Below are 12,329 nucleotides of genomic sequence, written 5' to 3'. Positions count from 1 at the left end.
ACATGCTGAGTTAACCAGATGATGGACCTGAATTTTACTATAAATCAGAGTTTTTGTTTCTAAACATAAAACTTTCTTTTGAATAATTTAAAAAGAAATACATATTGTAAATGAGACCAATAACAGCTGGACAACTTCAGCTGCTGTTTCCATAGTGGAGATCTCAGATAAACAGCTTAGCTGATTTAAATGTTGGCTGTAATACCTAATGAGAGGTCTGTGGGATTGTCATGGCCAGATGTCAGAAATTACAGATGAATGGTATTCCTTTCAACACATGCCAGTCAGGTAGGAAACCATGAATAGAAGCTTTGCCTAGAGCTGCTTGACAAGACCGTCATTGACGCTTTCAGCTCCCATTAGTGATTTTACCCTTCTGAAGCTGATCCTTTCTCATCTAGTTTCATTTTCTCTGATGCTGCCATTATAAAAAGGGAAAAAAACACATTTCTCTGAAATAATGCTGAAGGAATCGTTTAATTACATGACTGGTCTGTTAGCAACCAGCTGAAGCACAGAACTTTTTTGTGCAGAAGCATGAATAGAAAAAAATAATTCTAAGATTTATTTATTTTTAATAGAGATTTCGTCCCTATTCTCTAGATGGCAGGAAAATGTGACAACAATTCTACAAATACACCAGAAAGATCTGGAGACTTGTGGCATCTCTGTAAAAATCCATGCATTTACTAGGGTTGCCAACCTCCAGGTATTGCAAAAAATACTCACAATACTAGTAACAACAAGTATAGCAAAAAAGAACTAGCACAACTCAATCTAGAAATAGAACAATGTATTAAAGTGCTATCATAGAAACCACCACAGTGTACAATACTTACAAAATAAACATTATAAACAAATAAACACTATAAACAAGAGATAGGAACAAATGGAAAAAAGTCCAAAGTTCAAAAGTCTTATCCTATTCAATCCTCTTCTGATCCAAACGTAGATACAAAGTCCGTGTAGGTCCAAAGATATTATAAAGACAACGGAGGAAACGCTATTCCGGATATCTTAGCGCTTTCACCAAAGCACGGCTTCATCAGCCTCTTAGTGTGATATAAAGCATACTCGTTGGGAGGAATATATTCCATATAATTTTAATTTTCTTTCTTTTTCCTAGAACGTATTAGTTTCTTGTAATATGCTGTTCTTTTGCAATTTTTAATTAATTTTTATGCTCCCAAAAAAAAAAGGGCTGCTAAACCTTCCGGTCTCAAGTTGCTAAACCTCCAGGTATTAGCTGGAGATCTCCCGCGATTACAACTGATCTCCAGCCAATAGAGATCAGTTCACCTGGAGAAAATGGCCGCTTTGGCAATTGGACTCTATAGCATTGAAGTCCCTCCCCTCCCCAAACCCCACCCAACTCAGGCTCCACCCTGAAAATCTCCAGCCAGTGGCGAAGAGGGACATGGTCACCCTAGCATTTACAAATGTGCAGGTTAAGAAGGATTGACAGAGGAACTGCAGCAAGCACAGACACTGTTCATTCCAAAGCAATATTTCAAAGCCAACACTTCCCATCCACTGATAAGGCAGCACAGAACGAAGAAGAGACTAACCATGCAAGTAGATAACATTACATGAGGTTATCAAAACGGGAAATGGATGCCTACCGCTCCATAAGCTTGTGTGATTGTAAGCACAGAAATGCCCAGTGGAAAAAAAACAAAGGTTTGGCATTACCCAGGAGTAGTGTGGTTGGCTGCATCATCCTGCCAGATAGCCAGGAACATTTTATGACGTGTCACAGGCAGGCATGCTAAAATAGCTGTGGTCCCATTATCAGCCAAGGCCAGTGTTCAGCTCTGCCCCATCTCCGAGACCCACGTGATCTTCAGAGGTGGTGGGGCAGAGCTGAATGCTAGGCTAAGCTGAGCCCAGCTGGGCTAGGGTTGCCAACCTCCAGGTACTAGCTGGAGCTCTCCTGCTAGTACAATTGATCTCAAGCCGATAGAGATCAGTTCACCTGCAGAAAATGGCCGCTTGGGAAATTGGACTCTATGGCATTGAAGTCCCTCCCCTCCCCAGGCTCCGCCCCAAAAACCTTCCACCGGTGGCGAAGAGGGATTTGGCATCCCTAAACTGGGCCCAGCTTTCAACTCTACACCACCTGCCACCTCTGAGCCTGTGTGGACTTTGGAGGTGGCGGCAGCACAGAACCAAATGCTGGGCCCGGCCAGCCAGCAGGTAAGTGAGCGGGAGAGGGAGGGGGAGAGGAGATTCTTCCCGGTCTTTTGTTAATGGTGGTGAGGCCAAAGCAGCTTGAAAAATGCTGGGGAAAATGGCATTATTCGGGATCCATTTTTTGGCTCCCTTAAATCACTACCTTTTGGGGGAAGAACTCCCCCCAAATACCGATACAGTATTTTGCAAGGGGGGTTCCTTTCAGTTTGGTTTTGTTGCATGCACACCCTATTGGTGGCTTTTCAAAACTGCAACATCCCAAATAGGGCTGCTGGGTACAGCAGGAGAGCTGTGCTGGCGGCATCAGAACCCATTTGATTTTGGCCCTTGAGGGGGAAACTCTGGTCAAGCTGACCTTTTGGAGAAACCTTTGGACAACCTTTTGAAACTCTTGAATGCTGGAAGCATCTTTGGAAGTTGGTAACTATAAACTTGATGCAAGAAACCTTTGCCAATCATTTTGAATCAAAAGGGCTTTTGAATGTATTAGTTAGCTATGCTAAATCATTTTGTTATTTTCTTGCTTAAAACTTCATGACTTTTTCTTTCCTGTAAACCAGCATAAATCTTATAAATAAACTGTTAGCCTTTAAATGGATTGTGTCTTTTGATTTTGGGATTCCAAGCCTAAATCCTAAGTGCCTTGTGTGAGTGTAAAAACCACCTACCAAAAACCTAAGACAGTTTTGGGAAGTGTGAACAATCCTGGCTAGGTCTCAGCCTGGCAGGAAAAGTGTCACACTGAATTTGAAGCTTGGCAGGGGTTACTCTGGACCCCGTGACTGGAGGCTTAAATTTTGGTCCAGAGTTAGTGGCAGCTACTGATTAAACTTGGGGTGGAGACCCAGAGTTTAATGTTTTGTCTTTTGGGAAACTTTTGACCAAACCAAAGCATCCCAAAGGCTCGAGGGGGGGAGGAACAGATCTGCGCCTGGAAGGCGCAGATCTGTTCCCCTCCCCACGCGCCTTCACGGGGCTTCCCTGAAGGCTCGCGGGGGGCCCTTTAAACAGATCTGTGCTGCCAAATGGGAGGCGCAGATCTGTTTAAAGAGCCCCCCACGCTCCTTCAGGGAAGTCCCATGAAGGCCCGCGGGGGCCCGAATTTTCCCCGAACTCCGGATCTCGCGCTGAATTTCATGGATCCAAAGCGGGGGAGTTCGGACTTCGGCACGTCCCAAATTTAAAAGGGCCGAATTTTGCCGAAGCCGAACTTTACTGAATTTTTTTTTCAACAGCCCTACCCAGGTCCCAACTGAAATTCATATGAATTTTGACCTTAGCTCCTTACTCTCAATGGCCTTGATTTAGGGATGCCAGCCCCCAGATAGGACCTGGAGATCCCCTGGAATTACAGCTCATCTTCAGTCTATAGAGATCAGATCCCCTGGAGAAAATGGATGCTTTGGAAGGTGGACTCTATAGCACTGTACCCCTCTCAGGTCCCAGTCCTCCCCAGGCTCACTCTCCAAATCTCTAGGAGTTTCCCAACTTGGGTCTGGCAACCCTACCCCCCCCATCCCCTGCTGGTGGTCATGGGGGGCCTTGGCAACCATACCTGGATTATAGGTGGTGTCCATAACTAGCCCATTTAAAATGTATTATTTTCTCTCCATGGTTCAGCAATGAATTACATCAGCTTCTGATCCTTCACAACCACTGCATACAGAAGATTGTAGACTTCTGAAGGCAGTATGTGAAACTTGCATATCAAAAACTGCATTTGCTGCAAAAGTCATCTTCTAGACAGCCGGAAACAGTCCTGCACTTTTTAAAAAAATACCCTTCCACTTTCTACTTTGCTATCATATGCACATCTGAATCTGCCTTCTGAATGTTCACACTGGCAATGGCTCTCCAAAATCTCAGGCAGAGGTATTTCCCAACCCCACTATGTCCCTTGGAACCACCACAGCAAAACTCCTTCAAACTATCATCTCTGGCTGAAACAAAAGGCTAACAATGTGTGAAACCTGCAAGCGTAATTTTGCTAGACTCATGGATTTAGCATAGTCCTAAAAACAGCTACACTTTGCTAAGCCATGGAAGTCAAGAGGCTTCTGCATAGGAATGCACTGTGTAACTTGGTTATGTGCTGTTTGATGTAGAGCTATTTAAAACTGCTTTGTATTCTCTACATCCCTATAAACTACTAGGAACTCTTGCTAGTGACCTAAAATTCAGGCAGTCAGAAGCAAACCTTGCTACTTCTGATTTTCTATTTCTTGCTACTTCTGATTTTCTATTTCAAGGCCTTCTAGAATCAATGAAATTTTCTACATAGCTACCATGTTAAAATATTATAAATATCACATAGATGGAAGCTTATCTTCCTCAGTTTTTCCTCATAGGACAATGATGTATTATCTATGTTCGGTTCACCTCCAGATATTTTATTTAACAACCCTGACAGTCCGGACCAATGGTCCACCTGCTATGAATAGTTGCCACCCAGAAACATCTAGAAGCTCAAGAGCAGGTATGAAGACCTGCATCTAGAGAAACAGTTTTTGATTCAAATTCCATTTAGTAGCATGTATCATTGTCTGTATACTAATAGCAAAGTCACATACATACATACATACATTGGGGAATTAAAAACCCCCAAAATGATAAAAAGAGCATCTGTTGTTTTAAGAAACTGAAATTAGTGCCACTTTGACCCATTTCTTCCCCTTGTGATATCCTATTGATATGCAGTGTAGTTTAATCAGCATGTATTTGTGAAAGAGAGGTTCTTGTGTACAGAAGGAGAGCAAAGTAGCAGATTGTAACACACAGCAGGACGTTTCACTGAATCTACTTTCATTGCAGTAGGGTGATAATCTTTTATTTTTCAGGAACATTTTTTTTTAATTAAGCAGGTATGGGGGTTGCCAGGAGGAGGGAAAGAAGAGCTAGTACTACCACACACTAACAAGTCTTTGCAAGATCTGGCAGCACAAACAAAACTATGGAGGTGGGTGGAACTAAAGGAAGAGGGAAACCATAGACTGCTGGAGATAATGACCTGCTTGGAAGGCTGCACCCTTGCAATGACTGTAGCTGGTCCTAGCTGGTCTTGCCTTGCTCCAATGCTGGCTTGGTTGATGGGATTAGCTGGATCTGAAAAACAAGGGTTTCCCTCAGCCTCCTAGTAAACGTTGCAGAAAGGTCTGGCCAGCAGAATCAGAGCAACTCCTGTTTACTGTGGTCTGCCTTCCCTAGTGGCTGCAGTGCAGAACTGCATTAGAGGCTTTAAAAAAGTTAATGCATTCTGGTTTGGGTTTTTTTTTTATTTCCTTAAAAAAACACAGAAAAAAATACAAAGAAAAACACTTAAGAAGAATATCCATAAAGTAAAGATAAAATACAATAATCGTGGTGATAAATCTAGACATATGTTTCTGTAAATGGTTTCCAACTATCTAAAAACAAGTCCATGTACAATTGCACTCTATAGGCCATACATTCAAATACTGATATAGTTCTAAGGTCCTCAATCCATTGATGTACCAGGTAAAGGTAAAGGTCCCCTATGCACAGCATGGAACCCTCATCACTAGTACTGAACAGATTAATGCCTCGAAACGTGCCGGTTATATTTATTCATCTTGTCTAATGGCCATTGATAGAGCTGTCATACATGCATTTGACTAATCTCCTTTTAAAGCTAAAGGTAAAGGTCCCTGTGCAAGCACCAGGTCATTCCTGACCCATAGGTTGATGTCACATCCCGACGTTTACTAGGCAGACTTTGTTTTTATGGGGTAGTTTGCCAGTGCCTTCCCCAGTCATCTTCCCTTTACCCCCAGCAAGCTGGGTACTCATTTTACCAACCTTGGAAGTATGGAAGGCTGAGTCAACCTTGAGCTGGCTACCTCAAACAAACTTCCATTGGGATCGAACTCAGGTCGTGAGCAGAGCTTGGACTGCAGTACTACAGCTTACCACTCTGCGCCATGGGGCTGATGTACCAGAGGTGGGCTTTTATCTTTCCAGTGTTGTAATATAAGTCTTTTCACTTATAAGGACACGGGAGGTCCATTTTCATTGACCATTGGTTAGCCTCCACAAGACAGGCAAATAGTTTAAAAGTACACAGACATCCTCAAAAATCAATGAACATTCTAATACGAAACTGATATGAGTAATAACTTCTTCCCAGAATAACTGACTGTCGGGCATGCCCAAAACATATGTTTGAGGGACACATCCATTAAGTTACAAGTAAATGCATTCTGTGACTGCAGCATTACATCGACTTGTGGGGAGGACAGCTGACTTGGTACCCAGACATTTTGACCCCCTACGTCTTGGCGTCCCTGCTTTCACATTACCTAGTACTAGGGCTGTGCTTATCAGGTTTACTGACCTAAAATTAAACCCGAAAAAGGCACTTTGGCTTTTCCCAGGTTAATTTGGAGGCGAATATTGAAATAGAGAATAAAACCTACGCTGGATAGCTGATCGCCGAATCAGCCAAAAAAGTATTCGGCTTTTTTAATGAGCTCCTGTGGGGGCATTTTTAAAGGTAGAGTTTCCAAATTTTCAGGGTAGCTGCAAGGGACTCTCCTTGCATGAACCCCAAAGGTTGGTAAATATTGGTCCGATTTTATGGGCCCCTGAAAGGATCACCCCTTCTCCATAGAAAAGCATAGAAATCCCAGAGGCTAAAATGGAAACATTTTTTTTTTTGGGGGGGGACTTTAAAAAAGCCGAAATACCCATGGGTATTTGGCTTATTTCAGGTTTCTTGAAAAAAATATCCTAGCCAAAATGAATTTATAACAGAAGAAAAGGGGCTAGAAATAAACAGATGCCTGACAACATACACATGAAAAGTAACTGCAAACCCAGGCTACGTAGAGGAGAAAGCTGAACATACAAATGAGCTTCACACTCCCAGTTTTCTGTAGCCATTTCTATGACCAGATAGGGAAGGTTTCTGTAGATACAAGTGGCCATTAATGCATTTGGGGAAGGGTCAAGGCAGAAGATGGCCCAATCCACATGCTCCAGGTACATCCATTCCAAGTCTGTGCAGAGGCCTACAGCAGGATGGTTTCGTGCAAACTGATAAAGCCATGAACTGCACAGAACCAACCAAACAAGATGGGCCCTTTACAGCTGTCCAGCAGTAACTGGTGTATGTCTGGACCTTCTGCCTTGTTCCTCAGGTGTCACACAACCATAGTGACTGGATGTTCTACTAGTCCACTTGCTGCAATTGAGCTATGGGTCAATGGCAATGTTTATGACCTCAGGAGCTGCAAGATCCAATTAAGAATAGACTGGAAACCACTTTACACCTAATGGATCATCCAGACAGCACCAGTCGAATGGAAAATGTCCCAGGGAAAGGCAGGTACATTTTCTTTCAACTTTGTCCATGTTCTTTGCACAGATGCAACTCTCACAACATTGAAATGGACCAGTACCTGTCAATACAGGGTTTCCATAAGTCAGCTGTGACTTAATGGCACTTTCCACCATCACCAAGATGACATCAGCAGATTCCCCCCCCCCAATGAATATAGCTACCTCTCTGTAATCTGAGAACACACTGAGGTAATATAACCCTGATAAAACACACAGAAGAACAGAGAAAGGAGAATGCAAGCGGGCCAGTTAATATCACTGTAGGAAGAATTTGCACAGCTGCCTGTCACTACAGTTGCATAAGAATAAAACCGGCAAGAAGACAATGTACCTGATGCAAAGGACAAAAGTTCACACTCACAGGATTGCTTTTGAACATCTGGAGTTCTATACAATTATAATACATTTTGTGCTTTAACTAAAGAAACATTTGAGACAAACTCATTCCAGCACATCTATCGGAACTGAAGTTATAAACAAAACAATTACCATAACCCATCCAAGAGGCATGATAGGTACAATTTAATAGCTCTAAATTGTGAAAGGAAGGAAAGATTGTTAGATAGAAAATGTAAATAGGTACCTCCCCAAATTTGGTACCTCTGAAGCAGGCAACATATGCATTAATTATAAAAGAAGGATATAAATGTTTAATGTCTTGTCTTCTTTGTTAGTTGTATTGACATCATATTTATATACTTCCTTTCCTCCTAAGAGGTAGTTGTGAATTTCCTGCATTGTGCAGGAGGTTGGACTTGATGGCCCTGGTGGTCCCTTCCAACTCTATGATTCTAAGAGTTCAGGCCACCTTATATACAGTTATCCAATTTTGGACCCTAGGTACTAGGTCTCTTGTATGCTGCTATATAGAGTCTGAAGCTGAGGAAGGACTCTGGGACCAAGAAGGCACTAGGATACCCTGGTTTCCCCAATTGTCTCCTAAGGTCTCATATGTGATTAAACAAGTCAGACACCAGTGGTACTATAGAATCAGGGAGCTGAGTGGGAGTAAAAAACTACTTAATCTAACTCTCCTCCCTACGAGCAGGTGCAATAAAGAAGAAGCAGCGATGGTTATTATACGCCGACTTTCTCTACCTTTTTAATCAAACCAGCTTTCAATCTCCTTCCCTTCCTCTCCCCACAACCGATACCCTGTGAGGTAGGTGGGGCTGAGAGAGTTCAGAAACTGTGACTAACCCAAGGTCACCCAGCTGGTTTCATGGGTAGGAGTGGGGAAACCAACCTGGTTCACAAGATTAGAGTTTGCTGCTCATATGGAGGAGTGGGGAATTGAACCCGGTTCTCCAGATTAGAGTTCACCACTTTTAACCACTACACCACACTGGCAAGATGTTTGCAATGCAAGGAACTTTAAATGATCCAAGTACTGTAGGAGAAAGGAAGTCACGATCTCAGCCTCCTAATTAACTCCGAACTAGTCCTGTGAAAACTTCTTTCTGATGCCAATTATGACAATCAGATTGCAAGAGAGCTTAAAGTAATATTTGAACAGCAATTTGATTAGTTATCCAGAAATTAAACAGAAAAGCCACTTGAAAAGTTGTCTTCCATGCTAATGTTTAATAAATCAATTTGGTTCTGCACAATTGAAATATCTCCTGTCATGTCAGATTAAAACAGACGGATTATAAAGCATTCAGTCCACATACTCAACAGTTGAATATTAAGGGTTAATGCAAAATAAGTCATAATTATTTTGGTGAAAACTATTTCACAGTGTAGAAAATATGTTCTATTCAAATTGTGTTTTTAGGGTCAATCTCTTGCATAAACATTGAACTATCCATTTTTGCTGCCCTCACTTGTTTGTGCACTTAATTGCTTTCATTTGGCCTGAGTGACATAAACACACAGATAAATCAGGATGCCCACATAGTTTTTTGATACAGGTGCAATGTGCACTGGACTGGAAGCAATGTACCTGAACAGTGTTGTTGTTTTTTTAAGTTAATATTTGCATTGGAGTTTTAGAGGGAGGCTGGTCCACAGCTCAAATTGCTACTTTCTATCCAGAAACTAAAAAAGAAGAATAATTTAGCATAGATTGCATGTCTGCTTGCTTGTGTTATCTTACCTTCATAATATACTTTAAATCCATGAGCGCTCACAGCAAAGTCACTGGTCAATCGTAGAGAAAATACAGACTTTGTACTGGTCACAGGTGGAGGGAGATGAAAACCCGTTAACCTAAAAAAAAGAAAGATAATTTGTTTCTTATTTTTTGCAGTAATGAAATAAACCAGAGGGCTTCACAGTTTGTTGATCCCAAAATGCATGCAAAATATTAAACAATGTTTTTAATGTTTTTAATTTATTTATGATTTTTAGGAGTACAGTTCTTCTGGGGTTATATTTGGCTCATTCACCTCATCTGAATTATTTTTTTTCAAAATATCTGAGTTTATACAATGATTTTCTAATAGTATTGTATTTGTTTTTATTGTTTTTTAAAAAAAGAAAATAGCAATCTGATTTTAAATTTTTAAATTTCATACTTTTATAAAGGGCTTCCCCCACGCTCACACACACCACAGTGGCCAGAAAGCCTCGGAGGAGGTGGCGCGGCTGCACTGCTCCCGGCTGCCATGGATCCACCCCCCTTTTCAGGAATGGGCTACCCATAGATTAGGATGTGAGTGACGGGCCCAAAGTCACCAAGAAAGCGTCCTTGGCAGATAGGGTTGCCAACCTCCAAGTACTAGCTAGAGATCCCGTGCTATTACAGCTGATCTTCAGCTGATAGAGATCGGTTCACCTGGAGAAAATGGACATTTTGGCAACTGGACTCTATGGCATTGAAATCCCTCCCCTCCCCAAATCCCACCCTCCTCAGGCTCTGGCTTAAAAACCTCCCGCCGGTGGCAAAGAGGAGCCTGGCAACCCTATTGGCAGAGTGAGGATTTGAACCTGGGGCCATTTTCACACAGATTATTTGCTCTGTGTTTAATGTAATACTGGTTAGTATATGTCTCTCATATACTATGGGTGCAGGTATCAACCTAGCAAAGCAGACTGCGCTTCTAATAAATTATATTTTCAGTATTTATATGCATATATATATATGCATATATATATATATATATATATATATATATATATATATATATATATATATATATATATATATATATATATATATATATATATATTCTTTCCACCCAACCTTGGGTACCCAGCCAAGTTTTGGGAAAGATTGCAGAAAAAGCTACAGCAGGAATTATGCTGCTGCTGCTACTGCCTAACTAGGACTAGCTTTCATTACAAAGCAATAGTAACTCACGCTGACGAGAAAATGACACATTACATTTTCTAAATCTGAAATTACCGAGATCCCCCTCTGAAATCTGGATACAATCTTGGTCTGCAGAACTGTGACTCACCAAATCGAACACATTTCCCCAGACACATAGGGCAGCCTGCTAAAGTGTCAATGAACTATTTTTTCCTCCCCGCCTGGTACTGCAAACCGATGATATCAAAACAGCGGGCAGGCCATCACACACTATTGTTGAGGTTCACTTGGCTGGGTGACACACAACTTATGCTGGCCTGAGGTAAGCAACGCAACCATGGAATCTGATATCTGAAAACAAACCAATGAACTTGGGCTCTTGCAGAAACAACAAATTGCACTTTGAGATTGAAATTTAGGGTTGGAGATTTTTGTCGTGGTCACATGAACACAAGAAGCTGCCTTATACTGAATCAGACCCTCGGTCCATCAAAGTCTGTATTGTCTACTCAGACCAGCAGCGGCTCTCCAGGGTCTCAGGCAGAGGTCTCTCACATCACCTACCTGCCTAGACCCTTTAACTGGAGATGCCGAGGATTGAACCTGGGACCTTCCGCATGCCAAGCAGATGCTCTGCCACTGAGCCACGGTCCTGCTAATGTTCGTGAATATCCCCATGTGGCTGAGACTACATTTGAAACTGACAAACCATAGTTATTTGAAATCACTGGGAAAACTACATAGGAAGCCAGCAGCTGCTGTAGTAATCACTGCCACTGATGGAAAATGTGTGCCCTCAATCACAGAAATGGCTACTTGGCTCCCATTATGTACAGACCTTTCCATGTCCACATAGCTGTGTATATGAGTCTCTGCTCTGAGAAATCTGGATTTCTCTACGTTTATGCGGTTTAATAATCCTCACAAGTGCCCTGCATAAAATGAAGTGAAAACTACTGGGGTATGTTAGTCAGCCATATATGTATTGTACTTGTGGTTTCGGTCCAGGGATTCTGGCAGTAGGGAGCAAGTGCCTAATTGCCTGCACCATCACGACATCTTGCAAGCAGGGAGAGTTACTGGCCTCATCTCTGCTGTGTTCAGTGTCATCTCTGTGCAGCATCTGCAGTTCTCAGCCTAGCAGGAAATGGATAAATTTGGTCCCATCTGGCTTCCGAAGCTGCTGCCTTCGGCCTGACTCCTCAGCATAAGCATTGTGATTCCCTGCTTTCCAACTGCTTCCAGACCACTATCTTGGACAACATTAATAAGTACACCCTGCTAAATAAATAAATAAATAAGATATGATATGATATGATATGATATGATATGATATGATATGATATGATATAATATAATAAAATGCTGAAATGTACATCAGTGGCAAGTGGATCTAGTATTGGTTCCAAACAGTCATGTGACAAAGTCCCAATTTTTCAGTGCTTCAAACACTTCTGTGGGTGGTGGAAGCTGAAAAGTTTGTGCACGTGGTGAAGTAATCCCTCCCTGCATACCTAAATGA

General features: G+C 41.9%; 1 protein-coding gene across 1 annotated transcript in view; it reads right to left on the bottom strand.

The window, feature by feature from the left end:
• CSMD3 (CUB and Sushi multiple domains 3) overlaps positions 1–12,329 on the bottom strand; it is a 712,581-nt gene that overhangs the window by 522,468 nt on the left and 177,784 nt on the right. Inside the window, exon 3 of the mRNA XM_056854045.1 lies at positions 9,650–9,762. Coding sequence (XP_056710023.1) covers positions 9,650–9,762 — 113 coding nt within the window. The remainder of the gene's footprint in view (positions 1–9,649; positions 9,763–12,329) is intronic.

This window comes from Euleptes europaea, chromosome 8 (assembly GCF_029931775.1).
Source record: "Euleptes europaea isolate rEulEur1 chromosome 8, rEulEur1.hap1, whole genome shotgun sequence".
NCBI classification, from domain to species: Eukaryota; Metazoa; Chordata; class Lepidosauria; order Squamata; family Sphaerodactylidae; genus Euleptes; species Euleptes europaea.
Note: the sequence above shows the minus strand (reverse complement) of the source record. Positions and strands in the feature narration are given on the sequence as shown.